General features: G+C 37.4%; 1 protein-coding gene across 1 annotated transcript in view; it reads left to right on the top strand.

The window, feature by feature from the left end:
* Nucleotides 1-355: 355 nt before the first annotated feature.
* LCLAT1 (lysocardiolipin acyltransferase 1) overlaps nt 356-21,086 on the top strand; it is a 70,588-nt gene continuing 49,857 nt past the window's right edge. Inside the window, exons 1-4 of the mRNA XM_062489351.1 lie at nt 356-456; nt 863-1,031; nt 3,163-3,361; nt 15,236-15,382. Of these exons, the coding sequence (XP_062345335.1) occupies nt 867-1,031; nt 3,163-3,361; nt 15,236-15,382 (511 nt within the window). The 5' untranslated portion in view covers nt 356-456; nt 863-866. The remainder of the gene's footprint in view (nt 457-862; nt 1,032-3,162; nt 3,362-15,235; nt 15,383-21,086) is intronic.

Raw genomic sequence — 21,086 nt, 5'->3', positions numbered from 1 at the left:
TTGGAGGATTGCTGAGTGTTGTGCCATAATGCACTAAGGAGCTCAGTGTACTGTACATTTCAATTTATAATAAGACAGTGTAGCTGATAGCACTGACACTGAAATATTTCAAGTCTAGACTATGCCTTAAAACACACAGACTATTGCCTTTTTGGTGCAGCAAGTTGGAAAATAACTGATAAGGGCAGTTTGTTCAGCAGACTTCAAAAAGTGATGAATTTTTCTAAGCCAGGATGGGTCAGGAGAGTTCAGCCACTGCTTGCCTGCCTTTTTGGTGTGAAAAGGGAGCTGGTGTTTGAAATAGCTGGTCAATCTTGGCAGGTTTGAGTGGTTTGTGAAGGAGGTCACACATAGAGCCTTATTAGATGGGGAAGATGAATTTCTGCAATGCTATGTTCAGCAAGAAGAAATGGGATGGAGAAACAGAAGAGCAAAGTTTCCTGTCTTTATAAAATGGTAACGTTATTTAGTATTTCACCACAGACAAAGATAATGGCCAAAAAGTTTAATATAGCTGGTGTTCTCTTATATAGCCCTTTTGTACCTTTGGTTATTAAAAATAGCTTGCTGAAGGTTTTTGAGTGGAACTACATATTGTAGTAATGGGAGAATATTATGATGTAGGTGATAGTTTAATGGCCCCTTTAATATCCCATTTCACCTTACAAATCACTGTGTTTATAAAGTCCTTCTCTTACTGTTGCTGGGGAAGAAGAACATTTTGGTTGTGTTTACTGTTGTCCTGTGTTGTTAGCTGTGGAAAAAAAGAGGAACATAACCTCAGACTGGGCTTGTGGACTTGAAGAATTGCATAATTACTTTCAGTTTGTCTCTCTAATGTAATGTCAACCCTGTTTTTCAGAACCATGGTGTCATGGAAGGGGATGTACTTTGCACTTGCACTATTCTTGGGAAGTTTCTTTGGAAGTATATTCATGCTGGGCCCTTTTCTGCCTTTGATGTTTATCTCGCCAGCCTGGTACCGCTGGATCACCGACTGCATTGTGGCCACTTGGCTCACACTCCCTGTGGTAAGTGGCACATAATCCAGGTCTGAGCAACTATACATAATCCCACAATTTAGCTTGTTCACCAGCACTTTGGATTTTATTTTAGAGTTTTTAAAGCTATTTATGCTTTTGTCTGAACAGGCCCTATGCACTTACTATCTGTGGAGACTTAGGGTTTAGCTCAGTGTGCCTCTTCACAGTCCCCTTCTTCTTTCACAGTTTAATTTATGTATCAGCTAATGCTGTGTTCATTTTATGTTTGAAAAGGCCTTTTTGTGATATATTCATCCAGTGTCAGTCAGATGCAGAGAGGAGTAGGTGAAACTCTAGTAAACAGAAGGAAGTTCTGTTAAACTGTAAACTTCCTAAATGAGTTGTCTGGTAAACTGTTTCTTTGGACTGTGCTCAAAGTATTGTATTAGGAAAATTTTCCACTGTCTGGTACATTGTTGTCAACCTTCACTGATCTGTTACTTAATCCTTTTAGAATTTAGCACTTGTAGTTGAATTAGAGATAAATGTTTTCGGGTGAAAGAAGAAGCGCTTCCCCTAGAAAGGAGGTATTCCTCACTTACAGTGCATCAGCTTTACAGCTATATGAGCCTGAAAATCAATAACAAAGCTCTTCCCTGAATTGTTCCAAAGGAAAGGCAATGTGAATGGGATCTGTCTCTTCTTCCGTTCTCTAAAGCTGGGGGACTTTGTTCCTGTAGGCCATTAGGGATTTGTTTAACTTCTTCTAAAGTAAAATGTCATATTGGTGCACAGAAGTTTGTATCTTGTGGCGTAAAAGAAGTTTTATCCTTATTGCATATCAGATACTTTCTGCTTTTGCTGTTTTTGCCTTGTGAGTTTTAAAAGGACCTCAGCTGTTTCTTGTTCTAAAACTTTTGTAGTTTTTATCGTGACTAAATGTAGTGAAATTAGGAGGCCGATGTAATCACCAGTAAGGAAACAGATTGTTATTTCTTGTCATGATGAAATTTAACTGAGTACTGATACTGTCACAAAATAACTCTATGTTTGTCTTCAAATTTTTTATAATTTCAAACTCCCCAAAATCTAGTACCGGTCTTTTCTTCAATTAGTTACCTGGGCTTTTTAATTCTGGGTTATTAAAACTAGTTTGTGATAACTTTTTTAATCTAGAAGTTTGATTTTTAGCCCACACTAGAGCTAGACCAAAATAATTTTAATATCATTGTGGGAAGGATTTTGTCTTTTGAGAATCTTGGGGACTTAGGTTCAGGGAAGGAGTCTCAAAAAGATTTTGCATCCAACCATTTTGAGGCTCAGACCTTGTCTTAATTTTCTATCGTTACACTCACTGCATTCTCAGTCAGGAGAAGCAGGTTCTTGGTTTGTGTCTCCAAACAGTAAAGTTCTTTTGTACCAGTTGGACTCCAGCAGGGAAACTCTGACCCTGAACTCTGTGTTGTAAGAGATTTTCACCTTCCTCACTCTGCTATCACATTTTACTTCCTTTCTAGGAGAGTCAGCAGGGGACAGTGAAGTGGGTCTTAACTGTTTCAGTTCAATTTGGCTTGTACTAAGCACACACAGAGTTGGCAGAAATATGATCAGAAGTTGTTTCACTTTCTAGAGCTGTGTTTAAATCCCCAGTGTTTGTTCTTTTTTTTTTTTTTTTTGAAGAAGAATGGGGAAGAAAGGATAAGGAGGTAATTTGAAGGTATTTTTATATTGAGACTTATAGAGGTCCTATGGTATTTTGCTGGGGTTTTTTATCTGTGCTGACTGGGTTGGACAGTGTGCTGCCAGTGACCCTGACCATAGAGGCAATAGATATTTGTGCAGCCAGTCTCTCCTTAGATTACCTACCAAGTTATAATCCATACTGACTCATTTTTATTACTTCATGATAGTATTCCTGGAAAACCAGGGAAAGGTAAGTTTAATGCAGTGATGGGAATAGAGTGCTTTTTAAGAAGTGCTGCTCAGTTGCTGTTTCCTCTTCTATTAAACAGCTATTCCTGCAGAAAAGCTGGCTGCTTTATTAGAAAATAGAAGTTTGTTTACCAGTTGTAATGTGAGTGAATAAGTGAAATTATATAATTCAAATTAATATTCATTGCTAATGGGCTGATGCTTTTCTTCTGGGAGTAAAGCCATAATACTGAAATACTATTTCTAGGCCTTGCTGGAAATGGTGTGTGGTGCCAAGGTGGTTGTCACTGGAGATGGATTTGTTCCTGGAGAAAGGAGTGTCATTATCATGAACCATCGCACACGAATGGACTGGATGTTCCTGTGGAACTGCCTGCTGCGATACAGCTACCTCAGACTTGAAAAAATCTGTCTCAAATCCAGTCTCAAAAGCATTCCGGGATTTGGTATGTCACTAAACCCTTTAATTTGAAAGGAAAGTATGTTTAAATTATGTCCAGCACAGTTCATAACCTGCTAAATGACATTGGTTTAAATTCTGTTTCAGTATTTAAAAAAGCACTTGTGTAAAATATGTGGCATGTGGAGCAATTAAACCATAAATCTCCTGAGGACACCTGGACTACATGCCTAAGCATGTCTTTTTTAAGATACTACATGTGCTGCTGTTTCTTGTAGGAGATATATTTCTGCTTTACATGCCAAAAACATTTTTCAGGATGATGAAAAATTATTTTCAGTTTTTTCAAAGTCTCTTTCAGCATTGTGGTTTGGGTGCTATTTCACCCCACATTCCAAATACTCTCATCAAGCTTCTTTCTTCATTATCCAATGTATACTATTGTGAAAACGAAAAAAAAAAAAAGCTCAGTAGGCAATTACAAAGTTAATGGTTCATTTTAATGACTAATTTTAAATTGAACTTGGCTATGTAAAATATTCTGTGCAGGATATGAAATCATCAGGATTTATAGTGATGTAGGATGGAAAGACATCTGAGTCGCACGTATTCAGAGAATTTGTTTCAGATAGTCCAAATATTGTTGCACAAATGGTTTCTGAATAAATAGGCAAGACTTATCAGAAATAAAAGCATCTCTGCATTTTATTTATCTCTTGGATTTATTTGCTGTTTTATACAAAACTAGCTTGGGCAGGATATGCGTCAACTTTATGATGTCGAAAGAGTAACCTTATTTATGGTTGCTTTTTGTCAGCCCATTTATCTGAGCAGATAATTTTGGCAGAATTCCATCCTGAGGGTCTCTCCTACTGTTGCATTAGATTGCATTCACTGTTGCATTGTGACACATTCAGTGCTCTTTAAGTAACAGCAGCAACAGGGTAATGTGCTTATTTTTCCCTAACAGCCACATATTAAGGTAAATTTTAGTTGACAGAAGACTAGTCTCTTACAATGTGACAGGAAATGAGAAAATGCATATTAGGTATCTTCATTATGCAGCAGAGATGTTAGAAATCTTGGAATCAGCTGCATGTGCAATTTTTTATAGCAGTGATGGAAGATAAAATCAGGAGTATCATGGGGAAGATTCATAGATTTTGTTCTTCAAAAATAACATATGTTTGTTATAAAAAAAACCCAAAACAAAACAACCAAAAAACATTTGTATGTGTCCTTGTTAACGCTTTTAATAAAATTGAAAGGTCAGCTCCAGGAGCTTGGATGCTAACCTGTGCTTGCTAAAATTTGGTTCCTGAAAGTATTCTGTATATCTATATAGTTAGAGGATTTTTGGAAAGTGAGATTCTTGGATTTAATGAAGATTGATGGAAAAAGATGAATCTGTATGAAGTTTGCTGGGGCAGGATCACTGCAGAGAATGGTGTCTAAATCCTAAATCTCATCAGTGACAGTAGAATTTCTCCCACTTATTGCTCTAGGCCATGCTGTGTTATATGATAGACCCTTAATAAGTGTTTATTCAGGTTTTGGGTTTGTTTTTTGTGTCCTGTGGTTTTTAACTAAATATTTTATTATATGAGCTTGTAAAAGCCAGACAATCACTTGGTAATCAACCAGATAATTTCAGTGCACTGCATCTGTAATTGATATTTTAGATGTTAATCATTTAAGGTATAATATTTGTGATAATTCAATGAGCTACTTTCATAACGTCTTTCAGTTTTATCTTTTTATATACTTATATGGATTAGTTGTACATAGTTAGATGTATAGGATTAAGGAAGTTTGATACACTGCCTAAATTGGCAACTTGTAATAAATCTTAACCTAGTGATAATCATGCTTTGAGTTTCAGAGATATATGAGTGAATATATCATATTTCTTTCAGTGCAATTTTTGGTGATCTTTCAAATGCTTTTTTTCTAAACAGGCACTAAATTTAAAATTGTGTTTAAGATAAGGTTTGCAAAGCAAACCTTCCATACCCGTGTTTCTGAAAGCCTGCTGTATTCAGCAGAACACTTTTGTTGTTATAAGTAGTTTCCCATTTGGGTGTAAAAATAGGTCTGTGAGAGATTATGCTCTTTCCAGTGGCGTATATGATAGGTGAAGGGCAAAGCTGGGAATGGAAATAGATCCAGAGTTCTTGTGGCCCCCTTTGTAGGTTAAAAGTGTAAAGGTATCAGATTTAATGAGTCTGTGTTACAAGTAGGCAGTTATTTTCTAGTTAATTATAATTAAAATTGGAAGATTCACTATTTCAAGGAGGCACATTGAGTCATTTATCTATTTCTTAAGTTATTAATTCCTTGCATTGCAGTGTATGGAAAAAAAGCCCTTAAAATTGGTTAAAGGTGAGCTTTAAAAAAAGTCCAAAGGAAAACAGATGGTCCTTTCTTCCTGGAACTTTAGCTTTGGCTTGATGAATTGTGTGCAGTAAAGTTTCTGAAAAGAGATATTACGTTTCAGTAATCTCAATTTCAGAAACATTCTTGCAGCATTTCAGTACATCTTGCCAAAGCTGGCGTCTGGAGTGAGCTCTGCTGTGCTCCTGGCTGTTGCTGCAGTTTCTCATCTGACATCATCAGAAGCTACTGACACATTCTGCAGTATCAGTTTTCAAGGAGAATTTCTAATGGCATTGACAGTTTCCTGCATGGTCTGACATGATAGGATTTCTCTACAGTACTTGTAATAGATAGGAGCAATTAATATTCTCATCTATTCTCAATTAATTAGGAGTATTTTGGGAAGGGATACAGATTATGGTGCAGTCATGTTCAGAATGTGCTATGGAACGCATACTGTTCCAGTAGGTATGAGGGAACATACAAGGTAGTGTGAGATGACCAGATAACAACAAGAAAATGGTTTTAATATTTTTCTTAATAGTTTCATCTGTGAAAGTCTTACTTGTGACAGTAAGACTTCATTGAGAAGAGTTATGTGTTTTAATGATGGACAGTTTGAATGTGTTGGATGAGCTTACAGTAATATTTGAATTTTAATGGTTAAATATGCATCAACGTGTATGGGAAAAATAAATTGAAATTTGAGTTTAATTTGAGCACTATCAGATAAATGTATGGAAAAGTGAGAGCAACCAGAGGAACTGATGTCAGCACATGGCTGCCACACGAGATATTATTTTAGTTTTGCTTAGTGCAGATGGAAAAGATAAATACCATTCTAATTCAGTGTAAAAATGTAAAGTATGCAGGTGTTGCAGGCACCACTGATAGACATATCTTGAAGGCTTCCCTGTTTTGCAAAGGCTCACTAAGGCTGCTAAAGGAGGGAATTATAGTTGAAGCAGACTGGGACAGGAACAGGTAAGGAAAGGACAAGATGACAAAGAAAAAAGAGGAGAATAAGCAAAGCTGACAAGCCTGGAGTATTTAGGAGCGGACATAACTGAGTAACTTTGTCCAGATCTTCATCTCTGGATTCAAGTTATTCTATGGCTAACATTGCTCTTAGAGTAGATTGCAAGATGTAGGAGCTTTTTAGTTGTTTTTCACTCATCTGTTCGCTCACATGTTGTAGCTCTCAAAGGCTCAAGTTAAATGCCAGGGGATAAAAAAAAAGGGATGCTTGCTCTATTTCAGCACTGGGCTTAGCCCCACCAATATTCTGCTACACGTCAGTTGATCCATTATAGCTGTCCAAGTGTGCGAGCCTCGCCTGAAGCAAGCTCAAAGTAATTTGAGTCATCTTGCTTTTCAATGAAGCAGGGCAAAACAACTCAAATTATCCTGCCTTTGCCACAGGCTAAGAGCATGCACACTGACAGCTATGATGGATCAGCTACCATGAAGTAAAATATTGTTGTCACTAAGCCTAGAAAATTTTAACACTTAACTCAATTGGAGTATAGCTAAAGCAGCACACTGTGGAGGATCTGTACACATTTATATTGGCATGGAAGTGTTCATGCTGCCACAGCTACTTCCACATGTAGGGATGGAAATGCTTCAGCACAAAGCTTCTTTGCTCAGGCAAAAGCAAATCTATAGCTGGATTGACATTAAAATTCTTACCAACAGGGCATATTCGTTAAAAAAATTCAAACTGTAGCCTACTCAACTTTCTAGTATAGTTCCTGTGTCAAGTATCTTACATTAAAATAGGCTGAGGGTTTTGAGGAGCTGTGATGTTTTGTCTTCTAGCAATTCAATTATGAGCTACCAGACTTAATTACCACAGAGTTGTTATCCTACGTGATTTTGAAAGTGGAAGTTGAAAAGCATGCTCTCTAATGGCAAGCACAATTGTTATTCTACCAGTTATTCCTGGTGAGGACTCTCTTGAAGAAGTTTTATGTGTGAGTGGTTATTACTTTGCAGCAAAAATGCAGGTTAAGTTGGCTGTGACTTTATATTCCCCTTTTTTTTTTTTTCTTTTGTAGGGAAGAAAAGCTTAGGGGCCTGTTTCCCAGCTTGTCTCATCCAGGAAAGGCATAATAGGTTTCTCCCACCCCTGTGAGGGAAAAAAAGTCCCACAAGCGAAGCCAATAAGCCTGTGTTCCATTAAATTTTCCTTATCCTTTCTATATAATAAGGGCTCCATTTGTTCTCTACCCCTTTCCATCTCCAAAATGCACATCAAAAGTGTGAGATCAGATGCTAACATCTTTCAGAAATTCTGCCCATTCTGCAAACAATAAGTGATGGATGTGGAGGTGGTTTTCTCTAAGCTCACAGAACAAATGAGCAGAATTAGGTTGGCATGTTTTCCCGACTTGCATTCTTTGCTGTTAGCAGTGGGTTATGCAGCATCTGTACAGCTCAGCTCTTCAGGCTGGGTTCCTCTTGTGGTCCTTCATGAGGGAGATGAAGCATCTGAAGAGGATGCAGGCGTTTGGAAGAGGTATTTCACTGTAACCTCTTCCCATGCCTGACTGGCAGTTCAGATGACACATCCGTGGGTGAGTTTCACACTGTTTGGTGGAGCCTGCTCCATTCTTCCTCAGAGTCTCACAACTGAAGGTTGTTTTCTTCATGTCTTTGGAGATTTTGGAGTGACGTGGGGCTTTTCTCCAAATATGTATTGAGCAAGACTCATCTGTTTTAATACTTAGGCTTTCATGTGATGTTTCACTGCATTGATGTATTTTTAAAATGCATCAGAAAAGGCTACTTTCCAGCCATCTCAGAGCCTTTGCTTTAGTTTGCTTTACTTTTGAGTGATGTTATGTTCTGTTATGATATTCTGATTTTACACAGTGCATCAAATTAAATAAAATTTAATTTGAAAATAAAAATCAAAATAACATTTAATATGCATACTATAACTGAAGAGGTTTAATATTCCATAATGACATTTGTGGCATTTTGTAAGTAACACCAGTATAATGGTAGAGTTAATCATGTAATTGACCATATTCTATAAAAATGACATAATTTAGGAAGTGAAATGAATTTTCAAGTGTGAAGTGTTCAAATAACATCCTTCTGAACCACGATTAAGGCAATGAATATTGAAAGAATACTTTCCAAGAAGATGGTGTATCTCTGGGTACTTCGTATACACATGTATCTTGCTACTACTATAATGAGATTTTTCCACATGCTTTTACATGCTCTGTGTGTGTTCCTTGGCTGAGAGATACCAATTCTTCAATGGAATATTCTTTCTAGAAGGTTTCAAAGTGATCTTTTGACAGGTGAGAGAGACTAGGCCACTGTATCTGACTGGTTTGTTGACAACATTGTTCTTGCACCAACAAGGAAATCTTGTACTGCAATCCTCGTTTGAAGAAGCTTCTAATTGTGTTCTAAGTAAACAGTAAGCTAAAGCAGGGGTCTGTATTGGTACATCCTGTATTCTTCCACAAGAGAATGAAGCAGAGCAAAGGAAATGCAGAAAGCGTTGATACTTGACTTTTACTTAAATGACATAAAATTTAGAATAATTTGGTACTGAAATAAATGCATGAGGACTATGGGGAAGTCAAAGATAAAACTAACTAATCAGAGCAAGACCAGAATATTTTTGGGTTTTTTTCAGTTACCTTGAAAATCTGTGTTTCTAGCATTGCTGTTTGTTAATTGTTTCAGTAAGGAAAAAAGGGTTAATTAGGCTCAACGTACATTGAAAGAGATGATATTCTGTAGAATGCATGGTAGACTACATAGGGAAACATATATATATGAAATACACAATCTGAACATAAACTGGACATGACTGCAAAAGTAATTTGGAAACAGATGTAGATTAATATTCGGTCTGTTAGGGCAAGGCAATACCAAAAGCATGGTGGTTTTTAAATGGACACCTCACAGACTGAATAAAATTTACAGGTAGACTAAATCAGATGATTCACTGTAAAACCAGGAGCACTACTGTGAATTTGTATTTGTGAATTTTCTCTCTTGGTTTATATTGTAATTTGCTTAAAGAATTCACCCAATCAGATAGTAGTCATTCAATTCATTATTCTCCTATTAACTAAATTATTGGAAATAAGCATGGTTAGAGAAAACCTGCCAGGGGCAGAGATTGTACTTTACAAGATTGTTTCAATAGGCATTTTATTCTTTTTGTTCCTAGTTTCTGCTCTCAAACCATTACATTAAATATAAAAAAATTACTAATTTGCACTGGGATTTTAGACATAAAACTATTTAGGAAATAGGAACAAAAGCAAAATGCCCACTTCTCATTGAATTTGCAGAAATGTGCTTATGAGTCTATACTGATTAAAACTCAATGGTATATATGCACAGCAACTTTACGCCCTGGCTTCTTTTGTGATTTTTCTATGTGCCAGCATGTTTTCAATACCCACAGGTCTTTGAAATAGGGGACATTCAGAACTGCATCCTTGTTGACTTGTGGTAATTTTATGCAGTAAAACACTTGGAGTAACAAACTGTTAATGGGCCCAATTATTTGTGTTCAGTGGGATCATGAGCTTCTGAGTGATTTCCCTTATTAAGCCTGGATGTCTGGTTCCCTGATGCCTCAAAAGCCCTGATCAGGACCAGATCCCTGTTGAATGCAGGCACACTAAATAAGGCTTCTATTTTTGACAAAATAGTGCTATGAAAAAAGCAGTGTATAGTCCAGTTGTTGAAGAGAGAGGATGAATGAATATAATAGTAAACACCATAGTTAGGCCTTTTACCTTTGTACTTGTTGCTGTAATTTTGAATCATTTATTGAATTTGTTTGCAGGCAGTTTAGTATTATTAATTGTTCTGTTACGTTGCTACAGATAACATACATAAGTAGCATTTTCTTGAGGCATGTGTGTGTATGTTTGCTTTCAATATTAGCCATAATATCCCTCTTTGAGATGTGACATTTTGGGGATTATCTAATTACTGAGGTTATGTACATAAAATAGTGGTACAAAACCAAACAAAGACTTTGGCACAACTCAGCTCTTTCTCTCTTTTGGTCATTGAAACGTTCATCTTTGGTGTCTGCTTACTTCCAAGTTACCTTTGCAGTGAAAACACACTAAGGAAGTTTCAACTTTGGGTATTGTTTTCTTCTAAAGGATTTTGGGATGAGGAAAAGAAATGTACAGGGTCTTGGAATTTAAAAAGCTTTAGACTCGGACCTAGTATTTTTAATACAATGCTGCAAATTCTCGACCTGCATAAGCTGTAGTTTGCTTTGTCCTCAAGGCAGTTAGGAAATTCTTATTTACAGCACATCTCTCTATTTCAATAGCAGCTTTTCTTTTTGTGCAATTGCTTTTTTTCCTGCACAGAATTACGTCCTAATAGGATGCATATCATTACCGTGTCTGTGTTCCTAGAGATTTTAAGCTACTTGTTTATTTTTTCACTGAAATGTTGATTTAAAGGTCAATGTGGCTAGCTATTCTCTCTGGTAGGTTTTTGCACTGCTGTTTGGCAATTTGGAACAAGAGCTGTGCAGTGTGATGCTTTTTGTATGCCTTTCCAAGCAATGTTAGTCATCCAGAATGTCGGCTCTGATAAGAAGATTATTTTAGCAAAGAAATGGATGTGCATTCTTGTGGTTTCTTTAGCTTTGCTGTTTCTCTGCTGTGTTTTTGTCATCAATGATTTCTTAAGAATCTGGAAATCCAAAGGCAGCCATTTTTCTCCAGTCAAGTAAATGCTGCCTTTGCTAGGAAAATTCCTGTTGTCCAGGAGTTTTTAGACAACCAGAAATGCTGTGCAAAGAGAGCAGAAAATATTTAATTTTGTTGAACAATATGTTGACCTAAACTGAATAGCAGGTCTTACTGCAGGCTGCACACGAGAAGGGACCACCTTCTGCTGCATTTTCATAAATATTGCTGATTAGCAAAACTTTTCATCCTACCCATTGATTTACTGAATTCCTCCCGCTTCCTTACACATTCCCATTTGGCTCCCACATCATGTCTTGGACTTGTAACGTGTTGTTTCTGCAGCAGCACAACGCAGACACACTGGGATGGAAATCAAAGCAAGAGATGCTTTTGTTTTGCTCTAAAGCAGACAAAAATGGGGTTTCCTTTCTGACTTGACACTGGTGGGGTGGTGAGACACATGAACAGGCACTGTCCCCACTGGTGCATGAGCCAGGGCTTTATAGAAATCAGGAATTCATGGTTTTGTTGCCTGGAGGCCTTGGAGCTAGGGCAAATGTGGAAATTTTCCTACTGTAATAGATGGTAAAATAGCTTGGCCCATTGTGCTGTGCTCAGGTAAGTCAGGAGGAAACCTGGGTCCTTTGCTCTTAGTCATCTATCTGTTAGATAATCTCTTCTTATTTGAACAGTCTGATCTGTTTTATCTAATTAGATATACACTTAAAGATAGACACATTCTTCCAGAACACTGGATGTTATTTATTGGGGAGTTTAGAAAATCAAACCTGTTGTTTATTTTAAAAACTGGATGCCTCCCAACTCCTTTCCCACTCCTTCTCCCTGACATCATACTGTCATTATATTACTGCTTCTGTTTAATTATTCATAGCCCATATAAAACACCACCACTTAGTGAAGGAATGGGAAACTACTGTACTTCATCCTCTGCTTTATGCAGTTTAGTCAGGTAAAGTGCAAGTCACCCAAGCAGCATCTTTTATTAGTAGCTAAAGGTGTTTATAGCTTGATGCTCACAGTGCTGTTGAAAAGTGATAGCTAGAGTGAGTTTATGTGCAAGTTTTGATATAATTTAAAGCCTTGTGCTGCATGAAGAAGGGTAGGAGAGAGGATGGGATCTGGTGGCTTTTTCCATATTCCCTTTGTTATGGACCAGAATTGCTCCTAAGGAGCTGCTGATCTGGGAAAGTATCAGCAGGCTTCCTGAAGTGTGTATTTATTCTGCTTTCTGCTTCCATTCTTTCAGCCTACAGACTATGCTGCAATGAGAATACAAGGACTGAATAATTTAGGCCTGATGTGTGATACCACACAATAAAATGGTTTAGCACAGTACAGGTTTCTATATATATATAGATATATATTCTATATAGTATAGTAAATATATATATATATATATATATACACACTAACTTAGGTGTGGTGTCCTGTCTACACAAAACATACAGAAGGTTTGGGCTGAGGGCTAAGAACAATTGGAAAATACTGCAACCACAGCAGAACTTTCCTAATCTCCGTGTATTTTTCCACTCTGTCTTGTGGAGCACCTGCATTCTCACAGTTGTGAATGGTATGGTTCAAGGCATCTCTGTTTCTGCTGAAAGGAATTTTGTCCTTTGCGTTGTCCGTTTTTTTGAATTTGATATCAAATGAAATATCACAGAATATCTCAAGTTGGAAGGGGCCCATAAGGACCATCAAGTCCAACTCCCTGCTCCTCACAGGACTGCCTAAAGCCAAACCATGATCAGGAGCATCAGTCAGGTGCACTTTGAACTCTGACAGGTGAGATGCTGTGATGACTTTTCTAGTGACTGACCACCCTTTTCCTAATATCCAGTCTGAATTTCCCCTGATGCAGCTTTGTTCAGTCTCCACCTATCTTCTAGAGGAACCAAATGCTTGGGCACCATTTAGTATGAAAAGACGTCGTCTCTATAAATACTAGTGCGGAAATCAAGTCCTAATTAGTTAAATTTCAAATGCTAGTGTGGCACCACTTTTGTGCCATGTATTGTAATAGTAGGAGATGATTACATGCCAAAAGATAACATAGTTAAATTACATCAGTTATTTTAAAATTACTGTAAAATGTACCTTTATTTTTTTCCTGCAAACAATTTGTTTAAACATGGATAGCCTCTGTTAATAAATCTGTACTGACACTTCTTGCTACTGCAGATATGGGAATGTGATAAGTGCATAAATGCACATAAAATATGGTGGTCAAAGTTGAGTTTCCTTTACAAAAGGTTTTTCACAAATATAGTATGCAAATATGAAAAGATTTGCTGAGACTGCTTTCCAGTCATTTCTTAAGTCATATAACTACTTCTGCTATTCAGTTATCTGAATATCATTGATGATCTGAAATGCATTAGGTCCAGATTGCAGACAGCATGCTAGTTATTCATGTTCCATCTGTTTAACTGATTTAAAAATATAGAAGTATTTACCCCATGTTAGAGGTCACATATTCTTTAACAAAACTATTAATGTTTCTAACAAATACAGAAGAGATAATGAAGCAGAGTAATGTATTCTCCAGGCTGACTGACTTACAAAGTTGATTGAAAACTGAGTGACTTTAATAATAAGTTGTCTAGTATATGGTCCTTATGAAATACTGCTATGAACAGAATATAAAGGAATCCTGTAAAGAGGACCTGAAATGAAGGGCAAAAATAACATGCTGTAAGTTATCAGCAAAGGAAAAACAGGCTTTTGAGAATGGTGGTGAGCAAAGAGGAGAAAGGGCAGCTGTGATGTTTTCTGTTTGATGTGCAGGATCTCTCTGATGGTTTTCTGTTGAGGTAAAAGCTCACCAAGTACAGTGGCAAGGCAATGTCATGCTCTTCTGAACCCTGTTCAGGAAGGGAGCATCTCAGGCATGTGGTGGAGCTGGAGCCCTGATTTTTCATCCTCCTGTCTGAGCTAATGGACAGAACTTGTAATATTATGTCATTTGTTGTACACTATATACTTGTGCCAAAAAGAGCTGAGAATACCTACTGAAGATAATGGGGTGTGACCCTTGAGCTGCAGGCTCAGCAGTGGTTGCACTTACTTCACTGCATTACATTGTCAGTTTGATGGCAGGCTGCAAATATTTGTGTGTATTAATACAAACAAATATATCTAATCTGGTTTTTATTCTATAATCAAGTGTAAAGAAAAATTTCATATTTAATTCTATGAGTAATGAAAATTATAAGGAGGTATGTGTGGTAAGGCTCTCAAAGGATCAGATACTTTCTGGTTTTAATGCTTCACCTCAGTGGATCATGGCATTGTTTCAGTTGGAAAAAGCTTTAAGATTATCAAGTCTGAGCACATCCCTCAGCACTGCATCCCTAAGTAGCACATCTACACAGCTTTTAAATATTCCCAGGGATAGTGACTCAAACACTTCTCTGGGTAGCTTGTTTCCAGGGCTAACTTGACAACTCTTTTGGTGAAGAAATTTCTCCTAATATCCAGTCTAAACCTAGTGGAATTTAAAGCCACTTCCACTTGTCCTGGTGCATGTTGCCTGGGAGAAGAGACCAACCCCCACCTCACTACAATCTCGTTTCAGGACAGCATTGACTCTGTTCTTGGTCTGCTAACTTGAGTTTTGGGTTTTGAATGCATTTATTCATTCTTTTTTTTTTTTACTATTCCAAAAGTCTCTTTGCAAGGTAACCAAATGCTCTTAATCAGATTGACGACAGGTGGGTGGCAGATTGGGTCTAACAATTTATAAAATTCTTTGGAATAACTGACACTGGAAGTATCAGAGTGAAATGTTGCTAAAAGTGTATTTTTTTAAACTTTAGGCTGGGCGATGCAGGTTGCAGCCTTTGTTTTCATTCAGAGAAAGTGGGAAGATGACAAGAGTCACTTTGAAAAAATGCTGGATTATTTCTGTGACATTCGTGAACCACTACAACTCCTCATCTTTCCAGAGGGAACAGATCTCACAGGTAGGCTGCATTTGTCATCTTCTCAGGGAACGTTCAACACTGAAATTCTTTGTTGCTTATGGAAAGAGTTTAAGAAAGTCCAAAGCAGGAGCAAGACTTGATTCTCATGGGTTGTAGAAATGATAGTAAATGATCAAACAGTGTGCTGATTCACATGAGAGGCACAAACATAGTTCCACTGAGAGACTTTGGCAGTCTTCCTGAAATAACTTACATTGCAAAGCATCTGATGATTGACACTGCTTTTTATTGGTCAGTACTGTACATAAACTGAATTAGCAAAAGCAGATTTCAAGACCTGGAATATATCACGCACATGCTCCCATTTCCTGAATTACTGTGACAAAATTATTTCATATCTATGAAAGAGTGATTGAAAAGGACTAATGATTCTATTTGATTTCTAGCCTAATGTTTTAAGAGGAGAACATGGAGATACTTGTTCCTTAGGGCATGTTAGCAGTGTAAACAGTCTGTATCTGCATCTATAAGGGAAATATCTCTGTAAAACAAATGCTAAGATTATCATGGGCGTAAATGGAATGAGTTTGACCCTGTAGTATTAATTTTAATCAAGTATCTACCTTAATACAGGTATCTTGTGGCATCATTAGGAAGCTGTTAATTAATGCTGAAGACAACTCAAGTGCCTATAAAAGGAAATATCATATGAATGTTATGTTAATATGCCTCCAACATGATGCCTGATTTGATAAGCATTATCTTTAAATAGAAAATCAATTGCAATTAAGCTTCTAGCTTTTAACTTATTAAAAAGATTTTTGCTAAACTTTCCGTTGCAGATATTCTCAAATTACATTTTATTGCAAAGTCACGTCAGTAAGTACTAGATATGGTATAAAAATAACTAGCATATGGTGCTATTGTTTCTTCTGTATTCCAAATATCCTTAAAATGTGTATGTATGTAATATTCAGATGCTATCACACTGTAGGGAGTTGTCATCACTTGATCAGCCTTACTTAAAGAGGATAAATTCATTGAACCTTCTTGGACTGCTTCAGGTGATACCTCTTGTTGAATTGGTTATCTTTTATCTAAAGTTAGGAAGAAGCATGGAATTTTCTTCACTACCAGAGGCACTGGTACAGGGTGCCCAGAGAAGCTGTGGATGTCCCATGCCAGAAGGTATACAAGGCCAGGCTGGATGCTGGTGGGAGGTGTGCCTTCCCATGGCAAGGAGTTGGAATGAATGATCTTTAAAGTCCCTTCCAACCCAAACCATTTTTTTATTCTATGAAATTATCTCACTTCAACTTTTTTTCTTTGAATGCTCTCCTAAATTATGAGGTAAAATCTTTATCTTACTCATGGAGTCAGGAAACACCTCCTTGGAGCACTCACACTCTCTGAACAGGTGTTTCCATCTCAAGATGTCTGAAAGAATTGGATTGTTTGGAATTTATTCCATAAATTATGTATGCCTTCTAATCTCTAGAGGAATCTAATACTCCTGAGAGACAACCGATTTTTAAAGAATTGAGGAAGCTTTATACTGCAGCTTTAAAAAAATTTGGCTGAGGACGGAGACAGCCACAGTGTGTTATCATTTGTGCTGCAGAGTCCAAAAGACAGTGGTGAGGATGCTCCCACCTGAATGTAAAGCTACTTAAGGAAACGCAGGGTTTTTTCTGTGCTGCAGTTGCTGATATAAATTACTTAGGCTAAACCTGGGTATATGCTGTTGTTACCATCCACTGAGAAACTCATGGGGGCAAGTTTATTTATTTAATTAATTAAAAAAAATCTAATTGAATTTTTGAACACATGTTGTTGATAGTTTTTTTTTTCCCTTTGATAAGATAATTCTGTTATTCTGATTCCCCTTCTTTATACCTGTGTAACATGTTCTCTTTAAATTCACAATGCCTAGTGGAGATGCACTAACTGTGCTGTTCTGCTGAGGCCACCACAGGTGGGTGTGAGCAGCCCAGGAGGAAGCAGAATGGTGGGAAGGATGGAGGGATGGAGTAATGGGTAGGGAAGGCAGTAGGGCGATGCTGTGCTGGCTTCTGACATGCTAAACTGTCCTGTGTTTATCACTCTGAAATTGCCATCAAGTATTGAATGCCACTTGGATATTACATTTGTGCATAAAAGCATGAATAGTGATGGACAAAACCCTGGGATTTTTTTCTCTGGAAGTAAATAGCTTTCCTGCTCAGATTGTCTTCACAGGAAATACTGCTTAATATACATTTTAAAATACTGTAGGAGACAGGAAAAAAATCCCTTGACAAACTAATCCTGACCCAGCAGTAAATTTATGACATATGAGAATACGGGAACATATGTACCATTTTGAAGAAATTATTTCCAGAAAACTTATTGTTGCATTATTAACATATTAGGACCTGATGCAGCCTCATGTTCCATCCTTTAAAATAAGAAATAAACTGTGTCCTGAACAGTTGCTCAAAATTCTAAGGAACATTTTGCAAAAATAGAGGTAGTGACTCTTGTTTTCTGACCAGATGGCAAAACTGCTAATTACTTCTGAAAATAAAATTCCTCTGGTGCTTAAAATGAAGAGTAACACTCTACATCACTGAATAGCAGAATTGCTGTTCAGCTCTGTGTTGCTGTCATTTTTTTATCTTCCTAGTGGGCACATGACAATGGTAGATTTACTCCTCTTTATAAAATTTTTAGGCGTTCTAGAATGAGATTTCAAAGAACTCTAAAATAAGACTGTATTTATATATGGGCCATTGCCTGACTTTAAGGTGGTGAAGTGCTTCGCTGTGGAAGATGCTACATGAATAATTTTAAAAAATAGTAATGTCATAAACCCTGAACATTGTATTTGCAGACTGGATTGTATAGGGGCTGAGATAGTAATTATATAATTGTATACTTATTTCTGATAGGTTGGCCATCTTTTCACTCTGGAGTACTTGAAGGTTAGAGCTCAAAGGTATTTTATTGTAATTGTTTAAAAAGAAGCCCTCAGCAGGTAAACATGTAGCCAGACTTTCTGAAGCCCTGAAGAAAACAAAGCAACCATGTGTCTCATGCTTCCAGAAAGGCAGAATACAGCTCACCATATTGCCTGTTCTTTTGTGTCTCTTGGTGTTCCTTACAAGATTGTTTGTAGTAATTCTTCAGAAAGCAATGACAAAAAAAAAAAAAAAAGTTGTCGTGTTGCTCTGTGCCAGGTAAAGCCTCATTTCCTCTGGATTTGTGTGTGCATCCCTGTACGTGGTCCTTCCTTCATGCCAGCTGCTCCTTTTTCCGTGTGTTCCCTTGCGTGTGACATTTCCTCCAAAAGCTCTTGCCATGGCCTTGGCAAGAGGCATCGTTGCTGTGGCTGCCCCTGGCCAGTGCCTGTGTCACCCTACGGACTCTGCATGCTGTGCTGAGAGCCCTGGCACACAAACAGCCATGGACCCTGCCCTGGATTCACCTTTATTCACATCTCTACTCTCAGAAGCTTCCCTTTACCCAGTTTTTTTAAAGCTTCTGCTGGGCTCGATTATCTTTGAATCTCTTGTCCCTGGTAAACTTTGTTTACAGGGGACAATAGCTTCAAAAGTTAAGGGGAACAAATGGGTCGACAATGTGATTGCACAGAGCTTTTTTCCTTGAGGAACAACTAAAAATCAAGTAGGACAGCTTGCTCAAGTTCAGATTTTGGCAGGAATGATGTGGATGACAGAAGGTAACAATGAACTGCAGTTGGATTTTTAACTTTGCTAGTAAATGTGATGTGTTTTGGCACTACAAAGAAAATATTGATCAGAAACGCTGGTGGGAGTTGCTGTAACATGGAATAAGTTGAAAGTAGCACAAGTAATAAAAATGACTTCATTTTTTTCTTAAAATATTATCTGTGAGCCAATAAAGCTTTATCATTTCCATGCAAACCTCTGATAGGTAAATAAGGGTTTTATTTTTTATTTATTTAGAGAGACTTTTGGAGTACTCATTTATTCTTTCACTGTCTGGCACTAATATAGTTTGAGAATCCTTGAAGTCATAGAAGAATATGCATGTTTTTATCACAAGTGAAATTAAAGGAAAAGGTAGTATTTAATATCAAATTTCAGCTCACAAAACTAAAAATACCATTTTACTAAAAAAAAATAAATTTGTTCATTTTATGCATAGCTCTTTAGGAGCAAAAGCGATTTACCTTCTTTAAAATCTGTAACTCTAAAATCAAGAAAATGTGTTAGCATAATTTCTTCCTTCAGTAACTTTAAATGAAATCTTGAAGTGTAGTACTTTTAGAAAGTGCTGACTTTGAGCTTTTCCAGTAATTTTGGAGTGTGGCAAATGGAATTTGGAGAAAAATGGAAAAAAATATAATCAAATTATTTACCAAAGGTGGCATGGGAGCACAAAAACACTTGGCCAGAACCCTTAAATTCTTGTATTTTTGTGTACTTTGATAGCTGCTCTGCAGAAGTGTCGAAATACCCAAATAAACTGGATGGTTGTGCCTGTCACCACCCCAAAGAACATGCTCTGAGGGGCTGCATGCATTAGCTGTAGGAGATGGGGGAGGAGAGGCAAGCTGGTGTGAGACCTGAGGAGACAGAGCATGCAGCAGCTCTGGGAATGTCCCACATCACCCTCAATTGATAAACTGGCCGCTTTCCACAAAATTAAGTTATTCTCCTTATTCTTTTATAACAGTGAATAGAACCAACGGGTTCAAATACTCCTAATAGGAATGACGAGCAAAAACTTGGGAAGTAAATTGGCCTTGACTTAAATACAGTGTAAGAAAGAAAATACTTGTTCCTAGAAAGCAACACTTGCCCAACTTTTCAGAGGGTTTACAGCTAGGGGACATTACCTGTAGCCAACCAAATTATGTGAGTGGCCTTTTGGGACTGAAGCAAACCAAGTGCATTTCCAGGCCCTGATTCAAGAGCTGCTTGATTCTATTTGTGCTGGTAGTTTGGAAGAAAAGAACATATGTTTCCTCTTTTAAAGGAAGTTTTTAGAAATCTTTCACTATTTATATTTTTTTTATTTTTCCACCTAAGACTGTTATAAACTTGCCCGTGGAACAGTAAGACATCTGCATAAATATTGCAGCACTGACAGCGTAGCTTGGTCTGTTGATTAAGGGATTTTAAAGAGGCATTTGTTGTGTGAATTCCCTCAAGTTACAGAGGATATTAAAATGGGTTTCTAATTTTCCTGGATCTGTTTCCTAACCTCTAGGTTTCATAGAATGGGAAGCACCACATGTTCTGCCTTTTGTTGGCTCTGGTTCTGAGCACAGAATTTGCTCTGAATCTTTCCCCAAAAGTTTGGGCACTGGTGTCTGGCACAAGGAACCCAAACAGCAGTGTGTTCTTAGATTGGATGAGATGACAATCAGAGCATTTAGTCATAAGTAATAAAAGAGTAAGGAACTGTTTTTTTTCCAATGCCAAGATTACAGGAGGAGGAGGAAGGGCCTCATTCCTATTTTTATGTAGAGTGGAGGCTTACCCTACCCTTGCTTTCAGTATATCATCAAATCACATTGACCTTCCTGACTTGCTGTAATAAATAATGTTTAATGCAAAGACCTGTGGCTTTATAGTTGTTAGGAATGGGAGAGGGAGATGGTTTTTCCAGATGACAATGATCGTTGTATTAGCTGGGAGCATTATTCTAGTTGTAAAATCCCATTACACTAGGGTCATGCAAAAGGGGAGGGGAACAGTCTCTGTTATATAAA

This window comes from Cinclus cinclus, chromosome 3 (assembly GCF_963662255.1).
Source record: "Cinclus cinclus chromosome 3, bCinCin1.1, whole genome shotgun sequence".
NCBI lineage: Eukaryota > Metazoa > Chordata > Aves > Passeriformes > Cinclidae > Cinclus > Cinclus cinclus.
Note: the sequence above shows the minus strand (reverse complement) of the source record. Positions and strands in the feature narration are given on the sequence as shown.